At 41.8% G+C, this 27,435-nt stretch overlaps 1 protein-coding gene across 1 annotated transcript in view; it reads left to right on the plus strand.

The window, feature by feature from the left end:
• HAPSTR1 (HUWE1 associated protein modifying stress responses) overlaps nt 1–21,785 on the plus strand; it is a 28,630-nt gene extending 6,845 nt beyond the window's left edge. The window contains exons 3-4 of the mRNA XM_002826106.5: nt 5,075–5,350; nt 18,745–21,785. Coding sequence (XP_002826152.1) covers nt 5,075–5,350; nt 18,745–18,989 — 521 coding nt within the window. The 3' untranslated portion in view covers nt 18,990–21,785. The remainder of the gene's footprint in view (nt 1–5,074; nt 5,351–18,744) is intronic.
• The last annotated feature ends 5,650 nt before the right edge of the window (nt 21,786–27,435 follow it).

The following is a 27,435-nucleotide window of genomic DNA, read 5'->3' on the forward strand; positions in this document are numbered from 1 at the left end:
CCATTAATAGGGGTACATAGGGTTATGCACATGAGTTGAGGGGTAAGCCACAACCCCTTGAGCAAATGTGGAGGGAGCTTCTCTCAGAACATGGTTGCTATCTAAACAAAAACTTGGAGTGCTTTTAGGAAGGGGAGAACAAGGATTGGATGCCAGGCAGGCAACAAACAGTGGTTTTTAAGATTCTCCCCCAGGGCTGGGCACGGGGGCTCATGCCTGTAATCCTAGCACTTTGGGAGGCCGAGGTGGATGGATCACCTGAGGTGGGGAGTTGGAGACCAGCCTGACCAACATGGAGAAACCCTATCTCTACTAAAAATACAAAATTAACTGGGCATTGTGGTGCGTGTCTGTAAGGGAGGCTGAGGCAGAAGAATCGCTTGAACCTGGAAGGCGGAGGTTGTGGTGAGCCGAAATCATGCCATTGCACTCCAGCCTGGGCAACAAGAGCGAAACTCCATCAAAAAAAAAAAAAAATTATCCCCCTGGTTCCTGGTCCTTTGTTTTGTGTGCTAGGTGAAGATTAAGTAAATACATAAGTAGCTAGGAGGTATGCTTATTTTTGGATACCACTTCCTTAGGGAATACGATTGGAAACAGCTTTATTTTGGCTGTGACTTAGATTGTTACATTCCTAAAGAAACAGTACATTTTCTTTACTGGTTGGAGTGCCAGGGCTCACGCCTGTAGTCCAGCACTTGAGGCTGAGGGGAGAGGAACTCTTGAGGCTAGGAGTTTGAGAGCAGCCTGGGCAACATAGTCAGACCCTGCCTCTACCCTTCTTCCCAAAAAAGAATAAAATATTTTTCTGTGTGGTGGACTGGCTAGTGCAAATTTAATTAAGTTTAAAAATCACGTAGTCAGTAGTATTTCTTTAGAAGTGTTGCTTTGATGTAGCGTTGTGCTTATGGTTTGTAGATTGTCTGCAATTGAGAGATGTCTTCTCATTTGAGGAAGAGATAGGTCATAGAAGGAACTCTGTCACTGAACTTTGGACACGAGGCCCTTTGAACTTCAGTTCCTTGTTACAAACTTGCGATACCTGCTCTAATTCACATGAATCAATGTATCAAAAAGCTATAAGTAGTATAATCTGATTAATTTTATGCAGTTATGTAAGAAAGTTATGATTTGGTCTTCAGAAGCAATATAATTCTTTGCCCTCTGCCCCCACCCCAGCCCGTTGTGGTGGGAGAATTTGTCTTCTAAAATCTCTTGGATTCAGTTTCATATGCTTATATAAAAGCATTAAAAAAAAAAAAGGGAAATATGGGATACCTGTTATGACTGGTGTATGAATCAGTTCATTTTCTTTTTTTTGAGATGGAGTCTTGCGTGTCACCCAGCCTGGAGTGCCGTAGTGCAATCTTGGTTCACTGCAACCTCCGCCTCCCAGGCTCAATTGATTCTTCTGCCTCAGCCTCCCAAGTAGCTGGGATTACAGGTGCCTGCCACCATGCCTGGCTAATTTTTATATTTTGAGTAGAGATGAGGTTTCACCATGTTGGCCTCGCTGATCTCGAACTCCTGGCTTCAAGTGATCCACCCACCTTGACCTCCCAAAGTTCTGGGATTACATGGATAAGCCACCATGCCACGCCCGTCCAGTTCCTTTTTTGAATAAGGAAATGAATGTGTTGTGGTTAAAGGTTAGATTGACATTTTGGTGCCCTTGGGGTTTGCCTAACCTTCAAGTGTGTGGCTCTTTTCCACAGTGACTTTGGTTTCGGTAAAATAGTGTTGGACTCAAGACTGGCCACAGCTTCTGTGCTGTTTTTCTGGGATAGGTACCCGAAAGTCCACGCCTCCAGAATTGGGGTGTGCTTAGAGCAGTGTTTGGCTGAGAGCCTTCAAGAGGCTGTGTGTGTGTGGATGAGATTATCCACTGGATGCTAGTTTGTCCTGGGATTATGTTAAAATGTAGTCATGCCTAAGATTCTGCAGTAAGCATGCAGTTCTCCTAATTAGCTCAAGGTATGAGAAGGGTTTATTTTCAGTCAGGTAACTATTTAAAAAAGGACTATTTTAAATACTTCACCATCTACATGGGACTTTGTATTTTGGGAAATAACAGGTTGGGTTTGAGTGGTAAGGCAATTGGACTTGGTTTTCAGAATATATACTGTTAACAGTGCAAACTACATTATGCCCCGGTGGTGCAAAAACATACCTAAAACCTTAAATGTTGTTTCTGCTTTTCTCCTCTAGGACCTTCTAGTCTGCAAGGGTAGTGTTTGCAAAGTGCATGACTTTTAGTGTACTCATAGTTAGTTCTGACGTTGAGACTTGGTCATCTCAGAATTTTTGAGGTGAAATAATTGGTCAGTTGCATAATTTTTTAAAAGAGGTTCACAACTTGTTACATAACTGTCTTACATCTAAGCCAGGCCACTAGTGATTACTGAGTTTTCCCGATATTCAAATCTATGATGAAAGCATTAGTCCCTTGCAGATCTGACTGTTGGACTTCTTGTGTCTTCAGTCAAAACAAACCAAAACTTGGCCAAGCTCTTCACAGGATAGTTTTTTTTTTTTTAAACCACCTCACGTGGCCCCTTCCGTTTGGCCCTTGAGTTTTATATCAAGTTTAGCGTCTCTTTTTTTTGCTGTCTGGTTTGCCAGATGTATGTTTACGTGCCTGCTTCATCTTTCTTTCTTTTTTTTTTGAGAGAGAGTCTTACTCTTTTGCCCAGGCTGGAGTGAAGTGGCGCATTCTTGGCTCACTGCCACCTCTGCTTCCCAGGTTCAAGTGATCCTCCTGCCTCAGCCTCCCGAGTAGCTGGGATTACAGGCGCCTGCCACCATGCCTGGCTAATTTTTGTCTTTTTAGTAGAGGCGGGGTTTTGCCATCTTGGCCAGGCTGGTCTCGAACTCCTGACTTCAGGTGATCCACCCACCTTGGCCTCCCAAAGTGCTAGGATTACAGGCATGAGCCACCACGCCCGGCCATCTTTCTTTGTGCTTTCCGAGGCTGCTTCAGACTTGTTTCTTGTATCCCTTTTACTATGCTTCAGACTTTTTTTCCTGTTTCTCCAGGTCTGGGCTTACCTCCATTTGGCTTTTGAAGAATAAAATATCCTCATTCTCTTCAGAAACAGAAACTTCTTCATTTACAAGCTTGATTAAAAGCAATTCTTCTAGGTAGGATAGGTTTAAAAACCTGATAGCTTCTAGGTTAACACATTTTACATTTATCCTTTCTGTGGTCTGATAAATTTAGTTGCTCAATGACTTGATTTCTCTTAATGCCTCCAGCTCTTTCAGAATCATGTAAGTTTTAGGTACAGCATTACAAGGTCATCTTTAGGTTTGTCCACCCCTTTAGGGTTGGCTCATCCAAATCTTTTCCTAAAGAGATGGAGAAAGTGGTGACCCTCTCTACTGCTATTTACATTCAAAATGGAGTTCATGCTTTGTTTATGAAGAAGTGAGAAATGAAAATTATTGATTCACGTTATACCAGTAGTGAGACACTGGAGAAGTTAATTCACTCTTGAGCTGCTTTTTATATTTGTAAAATTAGAATAATCCACCTTCTCAAAGTTGTGATGGAGAAGATATGAATGCACTCTATAGCATATCAGGTTTCCAAATTGATGTTGAATTCTAGTCCTGGTCCTTTTTATTTTAAAGTATTTTTTTTTCTAACATCCCAGGTCCTACTTTGATTGTTTTTTTAAGAGAAAAGATCTGTGGACAAAATCCTTGTTTTTCTTTGTCTTTAGCAATAAAGACTGTCATCTGCTAAAGAGTAGGCCTTATTATAAAATTCTGGTTGTTGTGCTTCCTTCTTGCCATTTTCTTTAATAATGCAAATTCAGCTTGGGATCCTCTGTGATGTCTGGATGATTTTTTTTTTCTGGAACACAGCTTTACATTTTTTGACTATTGCCCATCCTTTCAGAGTCTGCTGTAGATGTAGCAGACAAGAAATTAAAGCCGCCGGGTGCAGTGGCTCATGCCTGTAATCCCCAGCACTTTGGGAGGCCGAGGCAGGCGGATCACGAGGTCAGGAGTTGAAGACCAGCCTGACCAATATGGTGAAACCCGGTCTCTACTAAAAATACAAAAATTAGCCAGGCATGGTGGCGTGAGCCTGTAATCCCAGCTACTCGGGAGGCTGAGGCAGGAGAACCCGGGAGGCGGAGGTTGCAGTGAGCTGAGATCGAGCCACCGCACTACAGCCTGGGCGGCAGAGAGACTCTTTCTCAAAAAGTAAAATGAAATAATCAAAGCCGGGAAAAGTAATAGAGAAATGTACACAGTATTGTTGCTTTTACAGAAAGTTCAAGGATAAAGTAACGATGTTGGTTAATGCCATTAAAGACATACTGGTGATTTTCTGCTGGCACAGCAGCTCAATTAAAAATAAATAGTAGTCACTTAAATTTTCAAATATTTTTTTCAACTAGATGAAACTACTAAAAGGTAGAGATGGTTTTACTAAAACCCAGGTGGAGTATATACAGAGAATCTAGTCTGGGAGATCTATTGGGAATGGTTGAGTTACGTTGGGAACTGGAAGCAGAATGAACATACCCAGGGAAATGAATAAAGCTTTTGTTTTCCACCATGCTATTTGGTTTTAGTGTTGAGCCATCAGTCAGAATTAATTTTTCCTTCTAAAACATTTGCTGGTGCCTTCAGCTTGTTCCTGATTTTTGGTGCTGAATCTGTCAGTAGGAATGCATCTCCACAATGACGTGGTAAATGCAGATGAGCGTGGCCTGAGGCATGTGCAATATTTAGACATCTGTTGAATGATGTGATGCAAGTTGTTTTAGGTAGTTTCATTAAAGATAACTAATCTGTCTGTTTCTGTTAAATTTTTTTTAACAAGACAAGCTCTAGGATTGTGATAAGTAAACACTGAATTTAGACCATTAAGATTAAATGTTACATATGACATTTTCATTATGACTGAAATCATTTCAGTTTATATTACTGATGGGCTCAGAGGCCACATCATGGTATTCACTTTGGTTAACTTGTAAAATGGTTTTCTTTAGAAGGGAATACAATATGGCTCTAATGATCATGATACATGTTTTCTCTTTTTCTTTTTTTCTAACAGAAAGCGTGGATACCCATCAACGAAGTTTTGATATTGGAATTCAGATTGGCTATCAGCGACGCAATAAGGATGTGTTGGCTTGGGTTAAAAAACGCAGAAGAACTATTCGTCGAGAAGATTTGATCAGCTTCCTGTGTGGAAAAGTTCCTCCACCACGAAACTCTAGAGCTCCCCCAAGACTGACTGTAGTGTCCCCTAACCGAGCTACTTCAACGGAAACTAGCTCATCTGTAGAGACTGATTTGCAACCCTTCCGGGAAGCCATAGCTCTGCATGGTAAAGCCGTTTAACATATTTCTTTGGAAAAATGGTTAAGAGGGTGCCTGTGGACCCATTTTTCACGTTTAGGTTTAGGTCTAGATATACTGTTTTTTGTCTTACAGTAAACAGCTTGCTCTAGAAATGTTTAATAGAATGTAAGCTAAGAACTTATATGGGCAATTTCTGTCAGCTAACCCATCCTAGAAAATGTTTTTTTAGAAAGTTAGTTTGAGCTTATTGGTGTTAAAATGACATATCTTTCTGCAGCGTTGATTAGAATTTATCGCTTTACACTTATGTGTTGTACGTGTTTTTTTCCTCTTCTGAAGTCAAAGAGGAACTTCTTGTGTCTTAAGAATTCTGTTATATTTCTAATGGTCCATGACAGGCAAGTAAGGTGGGAAATTGTTGGGTTAGTTCTCGTGGGACCTGGGACCTCCCTTGACACCTTTCTTACTTGGTTTGCTGTAGATGGTGGGAGAGGATGGATGTAAGACTCGACCTTCTGCCTGTCGTCCCTCAGTCCCTTGCATTTTAAGAGGCGGGACCAGCAGAGTGCAGCCACTGGACAGGTGGATCACTATCTCCCCAGGCCAGACCTGTCATAAGAAGGCACTCTTGGCTAAGGGATTTTAGTATTGCTGGAGAAGCCCGGGGAATGTAGTCAGTGATAAGTCTGTTGTTGCTTGTTGCTCTCTAATACAGACTTCCAAATAGAGCTGGGAGAGTTAACCTGTGTGACAGCATTTAATACTGCTGTAGGAAAAAAAGCAACAGAATAATAAGACTTGCTTGAAACCATGATGAAAACATGGATCATGAAGGTGGCTAAGCAGGTAGAAGTAATTAGGTCATGAATCCTTTTTTTCTTTTTCGAGACGGAGTTTCATTCTTGTGGCCCAGGCTGGAGTACAGTGGCGTGATATTGGCTCACCGCGACCTCCGCCTCTGGGTTCAAGCGATTCTCCTGCCTCAGCCTCCCGAGTAGCTGGGATTACAGGCATGTGCCACCACGCCCGGCTAATTTTTTAGAGACAGGGTTTCACCATGTTGGTCAGGCTGGTCTCGAACTCCCAACCTCAGATGATCTGCCCACCTCGGCCTCCCAAAGTGTTGGGATTACAGGTGTGAGCCACTGCGCCTGGCCATGAGTCTTGTTGAAAGTTAACATTTTTGGGCCGTAGTACAGGTCATCTAAAACAAAGTAACCTGGTAAAGTACTAAGAAATAGTGGGATATAAAGAAACTTTATTGACGTTGAATCATTGAAACTTTATAGTAACTGTAGAGATCTTGTTCTCTCTGGCAAACTGTAGTTCTTTCCTGAAACCCCAATGTTGTTTTTTCCCTTGGTAGTGTTTAGGACAATTAAAAACAAAAACATGAATTGCAGGAAAGTTCAGGTTGTGTGGATGCAGTACTTTAAGACTGCACGCTGTTCATGACACAGTGGAGTAGTTAGGCTGTCAGAACTTTGGAAGCTCAGGCAAAAATGGGATTGATCTGTTGATGCTGAATTAGAGAATTTCACATCTTTCCCCCTAATGTTTGGGAAAACAATTAACTAGAGGTGTACATAGTTTGTTAGATTAATTTTAGTGCATGGTAATATTTGATGCAGTTGTCTCTCCTTAAGTATTGTGATTTTCTTCCTTAATTAAGAGGGTTGTAGCTCATTCCATGCTTCTCTTAAGGTATCTTTTTACTCTATTTTATTGTTATATTTTAGAAGATAGTTTTAAGAAACATAAAAACCATGCTTGTTATCTTAATGTAGTAGTAGTGTACATAATAGTAAAAAGGGCAAGCCAGCCCCCTCTGCCCTTGAAAAACTGTATCCTCCCACTCCCACTACATTTTCTCATATTGAATCTGTTCCACCTGTGATTTATTGTTTTCCTGAACTTTGGGAGTTTTAAGTAATGATACAGTTGAAGGGACTGTTTATAATTTTCACATTTTTAAGTTGTGAGGATTTAAAACTTAAATATAAGGCTTTGTGCAGGAAAAAAATGATCTTTACCTTCAATAAATTTATAATGTAGCACTAATCCAGTATAGATTGGAGACTGAATGCTTTCTTACTCTTAGGATTCATACCTCTAATTCATGTGGTTAAAACAGTGTTGTGGTGAAGTAATAGGGCCCCTTGAAAGAATCTACAGAAACATAAATTTTACTGAGTTGTACTCTACTGGTTTGTGAGAACATCAGTGTATTAAGGAGATTGGTAGTTTAATTTGAATATTTAAAGAAAGTAATTTGAATGGTTCTAGTACTAGGGCCATTATTAACTAGTAACATAGATTAGTGACTTTAACTGGGTGTCCTTGTTATCTGATTTGTCTGAAGTGAAAACTGTTAAAACAGGTGCTCTTTTAAAATGTATTTGGAAACACCATAGTTAGGGTAAATACAGTGTCAGAATACAGTCTTGCATATTATTTGCTTAGCCAAATTTATGAAGTCTAAGTTAGGCCAAATTGAAGGTTTTGGAGTTTTACATTGGGGGTGAGTCTAAATTCGTGTGTTTGGTGAGCACAAGGACATGGGAAAAGAATTTGGTATATTGAGGCAGGCTTGAGTTTATAATCAAAGCAAACTCAGTTCTTCTTCATGTCCTATGTATTTAAGAGAGGACAGTTTTCCCTCAGTTTTTTTCCCCTTCCTTACCCCTACCGCCATCAAATACAGCCCAACCAAATAACTGTGTTCTTAATTTAAAGGAAAATGGCAGACTTGATACCTGCTGAATATTTCGTGTAGACAGAGTATGGCAATGAATGAGATCCCCAGTCATTGCCCTTGTAAGCCTCGGAACCCAGTTTAGTGGGAGAGACTAATGTAAACAGCTTTAATCAAAAGTATATCAATTGGCCGGGTGCTGTGGCTCACACCTATAATGCCTGCACTTCGGGAGGCCAAGGTGGGTGGATCACTTGAGGTCAGGAGTTTGAGACCACGCTGGCCAACATGGTGAAACCCTCTCCATATTTAAAGAAAAAAAAGTAAGGCATATCAATTTATGGTTATCAAATAGGTTTTTTTGTTTTTTTTTTTTTTTTTTTTTTGAGACTGCGTCTCGCTCTGTAGCCCAGGCTGGAGTGCAGTGCTCACTGTGACTTCCGCCTCCTGGGTTCAAGTGATTCTCGTGCCTCAGTCTCCCGAGTAGCTGAGATTATAGGTGGCTGCCACCACGCCCAGCTAATTTTTGTATTTGTAGTAGAGACAGGGTTTCACCATGTTGGCCAAGCTGGTCTTGAACTCCTGACCTCAGGTGATCTGCCTCAGCCTCACTGCTTTGCCCCTAAGTGCTGGGATTGCAGGTGTGAGCCACTGTGCTGGCCTCAAATAGTTTTTATCAAAGCTACTTCAATTAGTGGTTAGCAAGGCTTAAAGACTAATTCATTGCTTTATTTTGACACTTGTCTGCAACATGTTGCTTTTTTTCCTGTGTCCTATGGGACCTAGTCATCTGTATGTTAGACTCACAGAGGAATTAAAGAGATAAACATGCATGTGCTAAATTGATTTCTGTCTTGCTTTGTTATCCTATGTCTTAAAAATAACATTATTATAAATTTCCCAAGAGTTGAATTAATACTAACAACTGGTAACTCATTTTTATGTAAACAGCCTACTTGAGACCAGAAATCTTCTGGACCGCTTGGTGGATGTCTGCCTGCCATTCTCATTGGTCCTCTGTTCATCCCTTCTTTTCTAGAGCTTCTCCTTACCTTGGCTTCTCTTCTGCCACATAGGCCTGTCTGACCTGTCCTCAGGCCCTGTCACTGCCCTAGATTACATTTCCCACCTCTTCACTTCCAAATCTGGACCTCTCGTTTAGACCTTCTCTCCTGATTGCCAGACGGCATGTCCCGCTGTCCTCCGGTGTACATCTCCAAAGTGTCCCACAGGCATTTATCTCAGATGAAGTTTCAGGTTGGACTCATTCTTCTGCCCCAACAGCAGAATGACTCATTGAGCCATTCAGCACATTCTCTGTATGGCAGATTCGGTGCTGTCTCTGGAAATACGTAAATATAGAGCGATTCCTTTTTCTGTTGAGGCAAATATGGATTTGGATAATTTCTATTCACGTCATGAATGTGGTATGTGGAAGGTATTCTGAGAGCAGAAAGGGATGTTTCACAGCACAGCCCGGCTGTGTGGCGCTCAGGGCAGGCCCTCTGGAGGAGGGTGAGCCTGGGCTCTTGGGCTAATGTTTCAGCTCTCACTTTCCAGTCCTGAGCTGTTGTCGCCAGTCCATCTTTCATGAGACCATTGGAGTGATCTTTCTGGTCCTGTCACTTCATGGTTTAAAGTTTCCCTGGGCCTACACAGTGAAGTCCAAATTCAGCATGGTATCACAAGACCCTTAAGATCCAGTCTTAACCATTGGTTAGGTATCCTAGCCATACTGTTTATCTCTTAAATGCCTCTATGCTCTTTGACAAGTCCAGCTCCTACGTGTTCATACCTCACTTCTGTGACACAGCCTGCCTTCAGGGCTCCCAATCTCTGTAGCCTCCCTGAACTATGCATTTGCTCTGCTGCTTGATTTGTTTCTGTGACTGTCCCATTCTCCTCGGGACACATAGCAGGGACCTTGTCTTGGTCCTTTTTTTTTTTTTTGGCTTTAACGAACACAGCAAAGAACCTGACATAGGTGTATTCTGAGTTTACCACTGGGGTTATCACAGAGATCTGCTAAGTGAATACAACACAGTGGGGACCCAGAACCTCTAGAAATGGTTGAGGATTACAATCCCCAGATAGCTACAATCAGGGAATAATGTAACCTGTTTGCCTGGGGTGCTACATGGTAATCTTGAATTAGAGCAACTGAGACTTCCATGGGACCTTAGGGTGATAACCATTAAACCTACTCTTTCAGTGTTTACTTTGTAAAAGCATCACACTGAGGAGGGTGTCATTTAATCCTCACACCTACCCTGGGTTATTAACACTGTTGATGAAGAAAGCCTTACTTGGCTAAGATACGGAGCAAGTTAGTAAGTGGTAGAATAGATACTCCAGTCCTGTCTCCAAAATGCATATTTTTTTTTAATTTAAAAAATTTTTAATTTTCAATGTATTTCTTATTTTTGATTTTTTATTTTCTGTAGAGTTGGAGTTTTGCCACGTTGTCCAGGCTGGTCTCGAACTCATGGGTGCAAGCCATACCCCAACCTCGACCTCCCAAAGTGTTGGGAATACTGGCATGAGCCATGGTGCTTGGCCTCAAAATGCATACCCTTAACCACTATGCCCTTACATTTTTGGATGTGGGATTTCTGTCTACCCATCGCCCCCACTAAGACCTAGGGCTTAGGTGTTGAGGTGGGAAAGATCTTGAGGCTTTTCTTCTCAAAATTAATCAGAAACAATGTGAATTTTATATCTCTTTCTGGGGTTTTCCCCCATAAGCTAATCTGGATTAGTAGACTTAAAGGTGAATGACCAACTGTATCCCCAGTTCACTGGTTAGGAAAAGTACATAGTCTTTGTGTATAGGCTATTTTCCTTGGTAACCTTGGGCAACATGCTCAACTTCTCCAAGCCAGTCTCCTTTGTGAAAGGTGATATACTTACAAGACGATATATTAAATGAGAATCCAGGCAGGTTACCTACCCTACCATGACACTGGAAGTATTCTTTGCTTTAAGAAAAGGAGAATTGCTGGTTGGTTCCAGGTCCTGTGGGTACCCTCTTTTCCCCTGGGCAATTTTACTATAAAAATAGACCAAGGATCTCAAGGCCCAGTGGCTTTTGCCTTCTGGGATACTTTTTTGCCTCCCTGTTTAGTAGTAAGGGTCACATTTTAAATTGCAGCTATCACACTGGGAGGGGGTCAGATCATTTAGAACTTTGACTACTTAAATATTACTTGATAAGATCTTGAGCTTGTTTCATGTTGACTAGTGAAGTTGGTTACATTGTCTCTCTCCTCAATGGAGGGAGAGATTCAGAGTTGCCGTGTCCAACCCAAGTGCTATCTCTGGAAAGGGATTGAAATCTGGTCTCCCTTCATTCTGAGCTATCATCATGGGGGTTAGGTGAAAGGGTCCCGAGTAAGAAGATGGCATGGGTCCTAGGGTGGGGAGCCCGATGCCAAGTCAGACTTCACTCGGTAGCTTTATTCAAAACCCCACTTTCACTCGTAGCATATCATAAGTGGTCTCTGCAAGTTGCTGACCCTGATTCAGACTGTTCCATAAAAATCAGACACTTGGTTTTAGTTCCCAAACTGATTTTGATGACATTCTTGACTGCAGGGCTTGGAGTTAACCCCACTGGGCCTGAGTTGTCCCTCTGTGAAGTTACACATCATTTCAGACTCAGTCTGGTGTCATAATAGGCACCGATGGGAACCATTACTGTTATTGGCTTTTTTGGCTTTAATCTTCCCAATTGTAAGTTCCTTTCATGTTTAAAACAAATTTAAAAGACGGGGACTTAGGCAAGCTCAGGTGGTCTAGCCTTTAATATAAGAATTTCAAAACATAAAGGAAAAAAACTTTTTTTTAAGCAGTACTTTGTGAGTTACAAGACAGCAGCAGCTCCTTAGTGTTGATTGCTGAGGCCTTTTTGGTTTGAAAACTCTGCTTCCTTTGTGAATTTGGTGTTAGGAGTTCTTATTGTTATTTTGCAGCCTTTACTATTGTCCTTTATTTACTGAACACAGTGAATACCAAGCACTGTTTATTAGAGGCTAGGAGTAGGGGCAGGTGATTAAAGAAACAGAAAAGCTAATAATCTCCTCAAGTAGTTTCTGGCCTAATAGAATTATAGTAGACAGTGAAGTATCTAAACCCAGGGAATCAGATTGAGGCACTGTGTCCATCGCTTTGAGAATTAATAGGCTGCATTTCTGGGTTCTCCTGTTTTTTTTCCCAACTGAGTCTTTCTGTGGACTTAACATGGAACTTCTTATTCTCTTAAATCATTAAGTTGCTTGACAATATTCTTGGATTTGGAGAAACTGGATGTAGGGCCATATGAAAAAATCATTTGGAATCAGATTTAGGGGTATAAGGTTGGATAGGAATGTTTTACAAAGAAGAATGTAAGGCAAATAACTAATTTGTCACATCCAAAGTATAAAACTGCTACTTTTTCCCTAGAAAAGGAAAGCTCATTTTAGGCAGCCTAAACCAGTAAGATTTTCTTCCTCCTCCAAGTGCAGATTTTTGTACCCTTTGTTTGTCAAAACATTCTTTGGCCCTACGCATGCCAGAATGATATAGAAAGGAAGTTACCACATTTTTTTGAGAACAAATCACTCCTGATAAAATTTCTTAGACAATTGATAATCATTTTAAGAAAAAATTTAATTGTATTTAGCTCTGTGTCTCGCCCCTTTGGTGTCACTCTTCTACCTCTTCCATCACTATAGCTAAATATTTAGAAGTATGTCTTGACACCTAGCACAAATGTTTCAGTTAAGTATCTTAAAACTGATGGATGGTATGGCTGGGCACCGTGACTCACGCCTGTAATCCCAGCACTTTGGACTTTGGGAGGCCAAGGCGGGTGGATCACCTGAGGTCAGGAGTTTGAGACCGGCCTGACCAACATGGAGAAACCCCGTCTCTACTAAAAATACAAAAATTAGCCAGGGGTGGTGGCCCATGTCTGTAATCCTGGCTACTCAGGAGGCTGAGGCAGGAGAATTGCCTGAACCCAGGAGGCAGAGGTTGCAGTGAGCCGAGATCGTGCCATTGCTCTCCAGCCTGGGCAACAAGAGCAAAACTCAGTCTCAAAAAACAAAACAAAAAACCTGATGGTATAATACGAAAGAAACGTCTTGCAGTTTTCTGTTGCAGAGAATTAATTAGAACCAGCCTGTTGGATTATACCCATTCACCTTTCAGAATCCTTTCTTCTCTGTGGAAACCAACACTCTCAGCAGTGTGTGGAACACAGTAGATTCTTAAGGAATGCTTGTTGAATGTTGCAATCTGCATCTTCTTGAAATAACAGAACTGTTGATAGCTGTTTAAAAGTAAAATGTGTCTAAAAAACATTTGGAAATTAAGATGTAAGGGATTAATGCACCAAAGCAATCTCTTAATTACTTAAAATGAATTATTTCAAAGAATCTTCTTTAATTGAATTTTCTGTGCAGTCTGGAATTTGTAAATTACGTCCCTTTGTTCAAACCAGCCCCTGAAAAGAACAATTAAGGCAATTAAGATAGCATTAAAGTTTTCAATGAAGTTGGCATTTTCTGTGTATTAAGATTAGATGTTAGCTGCTGAAGTTTGTGGAGGTAGGACATAAAGCTTCCAACATCAGTAATGCAAAATTGTCTTGAACCTGCGATAAAATTTTGTTGGACTTTTTTTTCATTGCAGTGAAAAGGGCCATGTAGCATGCCTCAAAGCCAGGTTACTCAGCATAGTCCTTGTTTAAGCAGTTTTGATATTCATTCAAGTTCAATTTTCTCACTGATTTTATGATTAATTTCTTGGAAAATTTGAAAGTTTTCAAGAAGAAAAAAATTAATATCTTGTTATCCCACTATATGGAGATTAACTGCAGTTCAATGTTTGGTGCATTTTCTTCTAGTCTTTTTTTCAATGTATAAATATTAAAAGTTATTTCATAGTTGAGATCATACTGCATATATGATACTGTATCTTGCTTTTTTCATTTTAACGTCGTGAGCAATTTTCCCATGACATTACAAACTGTCTTTGAAAAATGGAAAACATTTGGGGCTGTCAGCATAACTGAAAATGTTTTCTTGGTGTGACACATGTATCTTTGTAATTGGTTTGATTTAGTGTGCTTTATTTCAATAAAAATTCAGTATTATAATTTACAGCTTGGGGTGGGGAGTGGTATCTACTTCAAATTACTGAAATCTTCCTAGTAGAATTCCTTTTTAAATGTTTGAACTCCCCTGGTACATCTTAAACACGACATTGACACTGCAAGTGCTTGGATGTCCTGGCACCTCAGAACACAACTTTGTGCAAAAGGAGTGCTGTGCATCTGAACAGTGCAATTCATTTCCAATGCAAGAATGCCAGTTTCTTAGGGCCCCGGGTCAGGATATTACCCACTTTGTTTAAGTTGTGATTTCAAATCCCGTTTTCTATGGGAGGTAACACTGGTGGAACAAATCTGCAGAGGGCCCTGCACCTGCGCTGGTGGATCAACGGTGTCTTCTCACCTCGAGGGCTAGCTGCCTTGCCTTCCCTCATGGGGCTTAAGTGGCTGGGAAGCAGATAGACAGTGTAGATGAAGTCCTGGGCCCCTGGCTGCTGGACTGAGGCAGTGAGATGACTGGGCTGGCATTTGTTCTTTCTCTGCCTGTGTGTGACCTCTATGTGCCTGGAAACTGAATTACATGTAATTAATGCTGCAAACAGGATTTTCTTATTGCCTAAGCATGAACTTGGTATGAAAATAATAGTTAATAATTTACCATGTAACTTGGATTCTTATAACCTGGACTGTAAATTTGTTTTAGCTCCAGTGGGAGTTTCCTTTTCAAAGTATGATGAAACCATCCTCATCTTTTCCACCCCTGGACTAATCATTTAAAATGGATACAGAAACTTTAAAACTGCTGAGTTTATCTTGTGTTAAGCAATTAAGACTTCTCTGTCTAATCATGCTACTTGTTCTGCTTTTGTCAATTGATAACTCCCGTAGCCCTTTTGAAAAAGTATGTTTTTGGTAGAAATTAAGTTGTATGCCCTCAGGACGTACAACTTGGGTTTTTTTTTGTTTGTTTGTTTTTTGTTTTTTGTTTTTTTGTTTTTTTTAGTTCTGAAGCATGTTTAGATTTTTCTGTACTTGTATAGGTCTCATTGTTTATGTGGCTTAGCTAAGGTTTCCTAAAGCATCTTCTAGTAGCTGTCATTGGTTTGTAAAATAAAATTTGGGCTGTCAAAATGCACATTTTTTGGTTGTTAATCTTAATTATTTTTGACCCTTGTGAAAAGTCTTTTTGGGGAAGATTAGGTAGGCAAACTTTGAAAATATTTTCACTGCTATGAGAGTCAGTCATAGATCATATTGCACATTAAAGTTATCAAGCTAAACACCCAGGTCATACACCTAGTAGAAAAAGATGATCTCCCAGAAGCTGCTAGAATTTTCAGATTGACCAAATTGATGTTTAACACATCTTCTTTTTCATGGAGAATGGCAACTGAAACAATAAGGAACATTTGCTTGAAATCCCTAGTCCACTTCTGATACAGTGTTTTGAGCCTTCCATATTGTTAGGTATTAAACATGCTGCCATGAGACTCCTGTGTTAACAAGGGCATTGGGGTGGGGTTTGTTGAATTCTTTTAATCATTTGAAATGATAAAGGGGATCTTGATTTTAATTATTGAAGTAGCCCAGTTTATTGCTGAATGTGCCCATATTTTGCCATTATAATTACCTTTTGGATTATGAAACAAGTATGAAAGGTTATCTTTGAAGAACATGGGCACCTTGTAATATGTTACAGGCTGAGACACTAGGATGAAAGAAGGCACAGTTCTCCCCTCAAGTTTAGTCTTGCTGTAGAACTTTAAAAAAAGCCAACAATAGGGATAATTGAGTTTTAAACTTGATGGAAATGATTTAAGTGAAGAGAACCACCTGGGTTTATTTCCTGGTGTTGGAGAGGTGAATGAACATCAACAGTTGAGCCTTTGATTTCAGTGGATTTCAACATGAGGGGGTGGGACTTTGAAGTATTATTCTTTTTCAGAATTCATAAGTGCCAGGCACTGTGCTTAGGTCATTAGATGGAGATGAAAAGATATTTTCTATAGGAAGAGATGGTTGATTGTACCATGCTGTAGAAAGATAGCTCAAGACTTTTTTTTGGTTTATTTTCTTTTTTAAAAGTAAGGTTGTGCCGGTTGGGGAAGAGGAAGTGAAGTTCCTTTTTGATGGTGTTGAGTTTGAGATGTCCAGTAGGCAGTTAGAAATCTGGGAGGGCCGTTGAGCTCATTAGTCTAGTTTTGGGAAATGTGTGTGTGGGTAAGGTAGGGGTTGAGGATATCACCCAGGGTGACACCAGCCTTTCAGGGGCAGAAGGGAACCCCACCAAGGCGACTGAGGAGGGAGCGGAGAGTTTCAATTTCAAGGAGGAGGAAAGAGGAGCCAGCAGGAAACTAAAATGGAGAGGTAGGAGAAGCAGGGAAGGAGCCTCAGAAGGGAGGTGCTGGGGAACAGGTGGGCTCACTCAGGGAGTGAATGTTAGGAGAGACAGACATTTGCAAATGTTGGAAGAGACAGATAGTTGCAGGCCTCACTATTTCAGAGAGCTGCAAATTGCATGATGTTGGTAGTGGGGACTCGGTCTAAGGGTGAAGTGAAGAGGGCAGGAAGGGAAGGGAGAGAAACTGTTCAAAAGAGATGAGGCTTAAGAGGCAGGCTGGCCCTAGGACCAACCTGAAGCCACCTTTTTGCTAAAATACTCTAGGCTTGGAAGAGGATCAGAATAACTGAATAGGAATATAGATTGCACTTGAGTGGGAGTCTCTTGTTTACTACCTGTTGACCTTGGATGAATTAACTTTTAAACTTGGATTTTCACCTGCAGAATGGAGATATTATAGGTGTCATAGGAAGTAATTGACATAGTACCTGATGCAGGGAGTATTCTCATGTTAATGCTTCTTTTTTTTTAATAGGTGTTAGCCTTGGAAAGGTTGAGAGGCTAAAGAGGGACAGTGTGATTTCCTCTGACCACCAGCGGGAAGGGAGGATGTGTCTTCTGCAGGGAGTGCAGCCAGGGGATTGGTTGAATCAGTGCAGAAAGTAATGGGGGCACCTAGAGTGTGGAGTTGAGCACCTCAGAAGGGAGGTGTGGCCCGCAGGACATTGTCAGCATGTGCGATGATAGTGGAGGCCATGGATTTGAGAACATTCACAGAATATTTGGTGGAGGGAAACGTCAAGGGGAATGTAATAGATTTGATGTGATAGGAGGCAGAGGCTTTTCAACTTAAAATTCAAATTTAAACTACATATTTAGGGAGTTCATGATTAGAAAGAATGGGGCCCTGTCAAATGAAACCTCTAAGCTTACTTGAAAATCTTATAAGTCCTATTCTTTGAAAATTAATTGATAGTCAAGCAATAACAGATCCCTAGGTGAGGCGAGAATAGTGGAAGGGGAAATTCCTAAGGCAGAAGATCACTGCCAGTGACGGTAGGTTTTTAAAAATGCAACACTGTGGTTCATGTTTCCTGGCCTGACTCATGCCTTTCACAGGTTTATCCTGAACATTTAGGGGTGGAATGTAAGTTTGGCTCCTTAACTGTGTAAGAGTTTAAGGAAAGGAATGAGTATCCATGAGTGCTGGGTATATTCTGGATTCAGTAAAGTAACTTTCTTTTGTTTTTGAGACGGAGTTTTGCTCTTGTCACCCAGGCTGGAGTGCAACCTCTGTTCTTTGCAACCACCGCCTCCCGGGTTCAAGCAATTCTCCTCCTCAGCCTCCCGAGTAGCTGGGATTACAGGCGCCTGCCACCACGCCCGGCTAATTTTTGTATTTTTTAGTACAGACCGGTTTTCACCATGTTGGCCAGGCTGGTCATGAACTCCTGACCTCAAGAGATCTGCCCGCCTCAGCCTCCCAAAGTGCTGGGATTACAGGTGTGAGCCACTGCGCCTGACCCTGGATTCAGTAACTCTTAATGTTGAAAACAAAGCAGCAGGATTCTTCACAACCCTCTCCCCTCCCCGCTTCCCTGAAGGATTAGAGAGGATCATGATTGAGGCTGTCCTGAAGGATATCTACCAAATACATTCCAGACCTTAGGTGATCACGTAGCCTGATTTGTCCAGGGCAGACTGACTTTGTACCTGATGTCCCAGTAGAAATTTTAACAGTGACTCTTTCCGGGTTCAACAGTAATCGGTTTTGGATGGCAAGTTATGTGATCACCTTATCTAGAGGGGATGTTGGAACAAGCCCACCTAGGCCTGGAAGTGATTTCTGGCTCTCCTGAATACATCACACACATACACACTCATCACAGGGGTCTGTTGGAATGGTAACTTTGGATAACCAAAAATGTCTTGTCTTTAAAGCAAATGTCTCCTGTCCTTATCTGTAAATTTTGTGCAATACCTACCTCATAGATGGGAGAATTTCATGAGATACTTTTACACCTAGCACAGTGGTTGACACATAGTAACTTTTAGTAATTGGTAGTTACCAATACTGTAGATATTGGTAGTATTACCAATAAAATATATGTCAAGGCCAGATGATATGATGTTTTTCCAGAATAAAACTTAATTGCTTACTAGTAATCCCTTATAAAGAAAATAGGCAGACATGCTTTGACATTGTGACAACATGGAAAGTAAGTGGGTTGCTTTCAAAAGGGTTAAATAATTGAGCAACTCTAAAACCTTTTTTCTTCTTCCTAGGTCTTAGTGGTGCAATGGCTAGTATAAGCGTGCGTTCGAGTACCCCAGGCTCTCCTACACATGTAAGCAGTGGATCGAATGCTAGTCGAAGGAGAAATGGACTCCATGATGTCGATTTGAACACTTTCATATCAGAAGAAATGGCACTCCACTTGGACAATGGTGGAACTAGAAAGCGTACCTCAGCCCAGTGTGGCGATGTCATTACAGACTCACCAACCCATAAACGCAACAGAATGATCTAAACTGCAAACATTTTCACACCCACCATGCTGCTTGAAAGCCACTTGATCCTCAACATATACTATAATTGCAAAGGAAACATGAGGCCATCTTCCCTTGTTCACTGTTTAAGACAAGTGAATTCTATAGTGGTTGCCATAAAAGGAAGTTCTAGGTATTTATAGTAGATGCCTCTTGTAATTATGGCTTTCTTAAAACTATAATCCTAGCAGAGGACATCAGATATTGTGTAGTCGTTAGCAAGATCATCATAGGCAAACATATATCCGTTCCAAGGCTAAAAGTGACCTTAACTGTATTTATTCTCAAAGGGAAAGGAATATCAGATGTTTATTTGGTTATAGAATGCTTTTTTTTTTTTTTTTTTTTTTGGGGTCCATTTCCTGCTGTGTTGAGTATTTTGCTTCAACAGTATTGCCAGTTTCCTAAAATTGTCTAAAAACATGATTTGGCTTCCATTTTTGCAGCTGCACTGTACCATGCACCTGGTTTCTATATAGTAACAGTGTGCAATTCTAATTATTGGACTGTGCCCTGTTTTTAGTTTTCAAAGCAGTTTCTAATTCTGGTGATTGTGTGATGTAAAGAGGTGCTATGATGGTCATGCAATTAATACTAAATATTGAATCAATGCACAGAGCTTTATTGGATTCACTTTGTGTGTGTTAGTGCTCTAAAGTAGCAATATTATTATTAAACTGCCCCCAGATTAACCCTGTAGGCCTAAAGTAGTCAGTTTTAAGACAAACACTACTTCCCATGCGGGGTACTTTCCTTATGGTAAATGTAAACATGTAGACTGCATTCAAGGTGACCTAAAGTAGAGAGGTCATGAACTTTGAGAATGGGCTTCCTTTTTGGTTCAGTATTAGTGAGAGGGAGAGGGAGATGGATGGTGGGATAGGTTTTCTAGTCTATCATTTTACATTTTTCATGGAGTCCCTGCTTAGTGCAGTTTCCATTGGAATGGGTGGAAGATGATAAAGCTCTCTTTTATCTACTAATAATGTGATTGCAACTTAAAATAGCAAAACCCAACTCTCCCTGTCCCTCCAATCCCTCTCCTAAAAAGTTCAGTTTGGAATCTCATTCTGGAAAAGATGGAATCGCATGGAGATTCTCTAGCTGTTAGGTAGACCTAAATAAAAGTTCTCAATAGATTCCTCTTTTGAGTAAATATAAGACCTCTTGTAGCTACAATGTTTTAGAGCATGTTTCATCTTCATTTTTAATATCCTGAACTGAATGATAGTGTTTTTTTAGATGAAGAACTGATGTCAGCCTGCCAGGTACTGTAATTTATTCTATCATATTATTATATTATATATCAAGTAGGACAGTGAAAAATGTTTCCTTGCAAACTTGTAGTCCAGTATCAGTTACTTCCTATTTTTATCCTTAAAAGACCATTGCAAATCAGTGTAAGGGTTTTTCCAGTAATTACTCACAGCACTTTGTTAAAGTTTGCAATTTCTTCAGCCATTTAATAATATCTTTCTGTGAAGAAACTTTGCTGAGTTAACCATAAATATTCATTCATTGACTGGGTGGGATGTGAATGGAATGTTAGAAATGTTGTGTGAATTGAAGTTCTGTATTCATTATAGATGTAGCCCTTATTTAAAAAAGTGAATTCCATACTAAAACTAGGAATGAAAGTGAGATATTTCTAAATTTTTGCAAAAGTGGATCATTTTTTGTTTGACTATAATAGCAGGAAGAATTATAGCAATCTGTCCTTTTACCCGAAACAGACAAGCCTATGTATTATGAATACTTTCAAGCTTCCCTTTGGAATATACAAGACATGCATTTGGAGTTACCTTTGTTTTTCTATCGTTGTAAATTTAGATTCTGGAATTGGGGTTTGGTGGTGCAATATGTTGCTCACAAGTGGCCAGAACTCCTATTCCTAAAAGGATTTTGAGATGGAGGAACACATATTTAATTCCCCTTTATGCCTTGGTTCTCATTCCTCTTTCCACGTTGGATAACAATTTTTTGGTTGTTTTGTTTAAGTTGGTGCTCTGAAGCTTAATCTCAGTACCCTTTACTCTGAATTGTCAAATTTTGATAAAACATGTGCCATTTTCTTTGGTAAGAGAAGCAGGTCTTAATGTCTGCCAGAACACAATTTATATGCCTTATTGGCTTCATTAAACTTTTACAAAACTTTAGCATTTGTTAATTTTTTCCATTGCATTTACTTTCAAATGCACCTAATGCATTTGTCACCCAGTCGCAACTTTTCCCTTCTCCGTCCCATTGCTCTCTCCTTTCCCCCACGCACAGAATAAACATGAAGCTCAGCCGTAGAAGCGTAATGATTTCTCTTAGGAAAAACTTCTGACAGCTAGATTTTTCAAGTGTTTCCCTGTGCTAGTTTAGATGCAAAACAAATCATGGAAGATTGCATACCTGTGTGGTACTTTAAAAACAAGTTGACTTTTTCAGTTTCTTGAACAGTTAAGGGTGGATTTAAAAACTAGACAGTTTAGTTTGGGGGAGCAGAACCTGTCTTCGTCTTAAGCCAGATTCTCTGATTCTTTTAGACGTCATAGCTCCTTAGTTCTGCTCCTGTTGCCCTAACTTGGCGTGGGCAAGTTGAAGTTCATCCTTAGACTGCAGCGTTCTGAGCATGGCTGAAGTATTATAATGTTTAATATTTTATAGAGCAAAATTTATGGAAAGCATTTGGCTGAATCTAAAGACCTGCAGTCAGATTCTTCAATGTGGTTTACCCAACTGGAGTAGTGATACACACCTTAATCATAAAATGAATAAAAACAAAAAAACCATGGGGCTTGTCTGCAGTTTTGTTTTGGTCATCACATCTGAATAACTTTTTGATGCAATCAAATGAAGTTTAGGCTTTTAAAAAAGAGTTAGCTTTCTAAATTTTTTTTTCTAAGGGCTACTGGAACTCATTAAACTCGAATAATTGTGGCTTTGGGCCTGAAGATTTCCATTCAACAGTGAAAACTGGCTAACTTCCTTTATAGTGAGAGGGATGGCCAACATCCGACCCAGAGGGCTAGTCAACCTCAGAGGCCAGTGCAAGACGCCAAGAGATGATTTTGAAATGGGGCCATAATTTTAGAAAATTATGAACAGAATGATAAAGTTTTTGGCCTGGCTACTACCTCTAGTGCTGACTACGTTAGCAGATTAATCTCATTGCATTTTACTTCATTGTAGTATGTTATAACCTGGCGCTTCATTCATTAGATTGATGACTGAAGTATTTAGTTATGGTGAGGATGGGAATCTTCAGAGATACAATCTGGGCTTGTGGAATGAAGTGACTAGAAAGGTTCTTCCAGAGGAACCCCTTGTTTAAAGTTAGAAGTGTTCATGGTACCTGCTACCCTTTCTTGAAAGTTGTCGGCTTTGATGGTTTAGATGACCTTACCCCATAAGGCCAGCTTCTAGCCTCCCTTTGGAATATTTGAGGTGTGTGATGTTTTAGTGGGGGCAGCATTTGAGAGAGGAGCAGGCCCGAGCACCCAGGCTGGCTGTCAGACCATGTGTTGTACTGTTGGGTTTGATGGGCTGAGATCCAGGGTTTTACTTCCTATAATGGGACCTGCAGGCTCCTTGTGAAGTTCAGTAGACAGTAGCCTGTGATGTGGCAAGTCAAGTTTTCAGTGGCCTCTCATGTTTTTTTATTTAGTGCTTAAAAAAAAGATTTAAAACAGCAAAAATCAAGCCACACAGCAGCTTATGGTATATACAGGTCTTTTATATATTATAATTAATATGGTGAAATCTTTTTTTTTTGGTGATGGAGTTTCACTCTGTCACCCAGGCTGGAGTGCAGTGGCACGATCTTGGCTCATCACAACCTCTGCCTCCTGGGTTCAAGCAGTTTTCATGCCTCAGCCTCCCGAGTAGCTGGTATTCCAGGAGCCCGCCACCACACCTGGCTAATTTTTGTATTTTTGTTAGATACTGGATTTCAAATATGGTGAAATCTTATGACAGAATAGTATTCCTTTGTACAGATGAGCCTTGATGCAGGTTACAGATTTTTTATAATTAGTAATGCAGCAGTGAAGTTTTTTCTTTTTCTTGTTTTTTGAGACGGAGTCTCTGTCGCTGGAGTGCGGTGGTGCGATCCCAGCTCACTGCAACCTGTGCCTCCCGGGTTCAAGCGATTCTCCTGCCTAGAACTACAGGTGTGCGCCACCACGCCCAGCTAATTTAATTTTTAATTTTTAGTAGAGACGGGATTTCACCATGTTGGCCAGGCTAGTCTTGAATTGCTGACCTTAAGTGATCTGCCCGCCTTGGCCTCCCCAAGTGCTGGGATTACAGGCATGAGACACTGCGCCCGGCCTATTTTTTAAGTTTCTCTATGACAAATTTCTGCAGATGAACTATCTGGGTCAAAGGAATTCATCTATAAAATACTGATGGGTCTTGCCAAAGTACTTTCTGCAAGGTACCAGTTAATACTTCCATCAGAAAGTAAGAGCGCCTGTTCTCTTACATCGTAGCCAGTGTTGGGTATTTATACTTCCTTTGGCAGAAGTGACCTTTCAGTTTTAATCTGTTTTTTACCTGCTTGTATGAAGGAAGACTCTTTGCTTGATATCACGTGGGTTTGAATGCTGACTCTACTACCAGGTCTGGGAACCTAGGTAAGTTTGCCTCTCTGGGCTCAGTTTTATCAGCTGTGAAATAAATAGAAAAAATAGAAAAATAAAAAATGTGAATGTTAGTGACTTGTGTTCCTTGGAAGTTGGATACATTTACATCTCCATTTATAATTCTCCCATCAGCAGAGCCCTGGAGAACTCTGGAGTGTGGCTAATAGCATATCTTAACATGCCATTGAAAAAGTAGCCCTTTTTGGCTAGACGTGGTAGCTCATGCCTGTAATCTCAGCACTGGGAGGCCGAGGCGGGCGGATCACGAGGTCAAGAGATTGAGACCATCCTGGCCAACATGGTGAAACCCTGTCTCTACTAAAAATACAAAAATTAGCTGGGCGTGGTGGCGCGCACCTGTAGTCCCACCTCCTCGGGAGGCTGAGACAGGAGAATCACTTGAACCCGGGAGGCGAAGAGGTTGCTGTGAGCAAAGATTGCACCACTGCACTCCAGCCTGGCGACAGAGCAAGACTCCTTCTAAAAAAAAGAAAAATTCGCGCTTTCTTTTTTCTTTGAGACAGGTTTTACTCTGTTGCCTAGGCTGGAGTGCAGTGACGCGATCATAGCTCACTGCAGCCTCGATAGGTAACAAACTAAGTGGTGAGTTTTCAGGGAAGGGGCTTGTTCACATGTGAGAGATTTTAATTTTTGGAACTGAAGTTGAATGCCCTCCTAGGAGATGCCACAGGCCGGCAAGTACAGGCTGCCTCACTTCACTAGTACTTAACCCTCAAGCGGGGAAGCTACTCCTCTTTAGCCCAAGTAGAGGGAGTATGGGGTGCTAGTGTGGTTGCTGTGCACTGCCGCTTTTGGGGAGGGCTATAGCATTTGCTTGTTTTTTAGGCCTGGTGGGCGTGTTCTCTGAGTTGCTGCTGGAAGTGTTTAGGGCTCTCATCACTTAGTGGAATTGCTTTTGGGAGCTTCAGAAGGCCTGGGATTTTCTCCAGCTTCAGCAACAAGGAGGGCTCAGCTGGCTGACAAGAGTTTTGCAGCCTGACCCTGGAAGAAGGGTTTGGGGGTGCCTGGGGCAGCCAGCTACCACTGGGCTGCTTTTGGCACCTGTGGGTCCAGTGGGCTCAACACTCAGTACTATTTGCTTGTGGACTCATAATCTGAATGCCCTCTATAAACCCACCAAGGTATGTGCCACTATAACTTAGAGCTTTAGGGAAGGATTCTCAGACCATTCATACCTCTTCTTCAGGAGTGGTGGTGTCAGGGCTGAAGTTCCCTGGAGAAAAGGGGATCACCTGCTAAACTGTCCTTGAGTGTAGTGGGCAGGAGCTTAACCACTCCGAATCTCTTCTCCCCATGGTGAGTCTCAAGATCACCGTGGCCATGTTGATTTCAGCGTGTATGTAGAAATTTGTAACTACCAAGAAGTTCTTACTTGCTGTTTGGGGCCTCTTAGGTTAATGTGAGTGTTGTATAGAACTGTGTTTGTGTACACAATTGCACTGGGCACAGGAAGGCTCGCCTCTTGCCCATCCTCAGTGTTTCTCAGACATGCTGGACTATGATCTGTGCTAAGAAATACCTCTCCCATCAAGATCTTTTACCCAGCCACACCTTTTGGGAATGAACACACACAGAACTGATGAAACAGGTCTCAGCAGTTCTTAGCTTTCTATGTCAAATGCACTTTATAGCTTCTTGCTGTTTCACAGAACAGGATGCTGTATGTGACCAACTGTGTTGATTTCACAGCCAGCTTGAAAACCTGGGCTCTCTGGACCTCAGCGTGCAGCACAGGGTAGGTATAGACATTTCTTGAATGAGTTCATAAAAGGTGGCTTGAAGTTTTCTAGGTTTTCACAAGAAACTCCCTATTTTTCCTCTTCCTGGGCCTTAGGTCTGTCGAGAACTAGGGTGGTGGTTAAGAGAAGGACTTTGGGGTCAGTAGGGTGTAGGTGACAGTCCCACTGGCGGCCTGCCTCCCGGGGCCCTGCCTCAAGGCTATGGTGTGGAAGATGCCTAGCACCATGCCTGGCGTGAAGTGAGGACTCAGATGTTAGCCTTTAAATGTGCTTGTCGTGGCATGGCTGGATAAGATTCCCTTCTCAGAGTCCGAGGGCTCTCTCCTGGGTTCTGCACTGGCTTCCAGCCTCAGTTTCCCCCGTCTCCTCTTTGCTCTCTAGTTTTGTTTCTCATCCTTCCTTCATGTTAGAATCTGCCACTGGGCATGTGGCACCCCAGAAAAACTAGATGGGACTCTGGGGTGGGGCCCAGGCACCAAGATTTTCCATGCTTCAGCAGTAGAGGACCTTTGGCACATTCTGCAGAGGGAATGTTGCTTTTGCTCCTTTGCAGATTGTTAACTGGGCGGGTGGCTAGTGGCACTGGGCTCCTTGGGGCCAGCCCTGCGGCTGAGGACAGATGGGGCTGTCAGAGGACTCATTCCCTACTCTTGGGCCGCCTGCCACCCACCCTCAGTCCCTTGGGCTTTGGGGAAGTCAGCACAGTCAGTGCGTTCCTCTGGGCCAGGGTGTTTGACTGGCTTGGCAGGAGGAAGTTGGCACCTATGGGCCCCAGGGCGTGGTGAGTCACATGGCTCACCAGAGATGACCCAGCAGGTGTGCCTTGGTGACAACTCCCTGAACCTGGAAGCTGGTGGGGTTTTGTCTCCTGGAGGGAGGTTTAATTTACAGATTTCTGGATTTCCCACCTGGACACACATGCTGAATCCAAAGGTCTGGGTAGGACATGGTATCTCAAAAAAAAAAAAAAAAAAAAAGCAAATTAAAGAATTAAAAATGGGTTCTGGCCAGGTGTGGTGGCTCACGCCTGTAATCCCAGCACTTTGGGAGGCTGAGGCAGGTGGATCACTTGAGGTCAGAAGTTCAAGACCTGCCTGTCCAACATGGTGAAACCTCATCGCTACTAAAAATACAAAAAAAAAAAAAAAAGTTCTAAGTCCTACTACTTGTTTACCTCTTTACCTCTGTTTACACTTGGGGTTAGGACTACTTGAGGGAGGGGGGAAATGGTACAGGAAGGTACAGGTGAAGTCTTCTGGAGGGTCTCCTGTTCCCAGATGTCACCTGCAGGTGAACCTGGAGTCGCCGCAGCCTCTTGCAACTACGAGGGAAGCTGGACCAAGGTCAAGGCAGTTGGATGCGGCAGAAAATGAAAAGACCCTTGATCCTCAAGCACTACGTCAGCCGTCTTATTAATTGGAATCCTGTGATGTGCAGCAGCTTTCTGCCCATATTCCTACAGACCCCAAATCTACCCACCCGGCCAGGAGCTACTGGTGATACGTTACAAAATATCAGTCCGGGGAGTATACTGTATTCCTAGAAAACCATATACCAAACGGTCTTATACACTCCACTTCTTTCCCTGTTCAAGTAGATGGGAGCCTTGTTACCAGTCTATGCAGAACTACATCTTTTGTTATGTAAAGGATATTGCAGTGAAAAAGCTAAGGATTACCGAGTGCTTAATGCCTATGCCAACCCTATCGGGCAGGTTCTGATATCTCCATTCACGCAATGAGACAGCCTGCGTGAGTCAACGGCGCCCCTACGTGGCCCCAGGCTGGGTACTGATTGGACCCCTGCCTTGTGCCCTGGGGACACCCAGCGGGCCCTTGGGGAGCCCTCACAGGCTGTGATGGCAGCTGTGCCCTGAGCTTCCGGGTGCAGCCTGCCTGTTGGTTTAAAGGCTGTGTCACTAGCCCATCTTGGCAAGTTCTTTAGCTACTCTGCCTTGGTTTCCCCATCCATAAAGAGGATGATAAAAGTTGTGAGGATGAAATGAGGTGTTGCCCAAAACACTTTAGAAGGGTACC

The sequence above is a fragment of the Pongo abelii genome, chromosome 18 (assembly GCF_028885655.2).
Source record: "Pongo abelii isolate AG06213 chromosome 18, NHGRI_mPonAbe1-v2.0_pri, whole genome shotgun sequence".
Classification (NCBI taxonomy): domain Eukaryota; kingdom Metazoa; phylum Chordata; class Mammalia; order Primates; family Hominidae; genus Pongo; species Pongo abelii.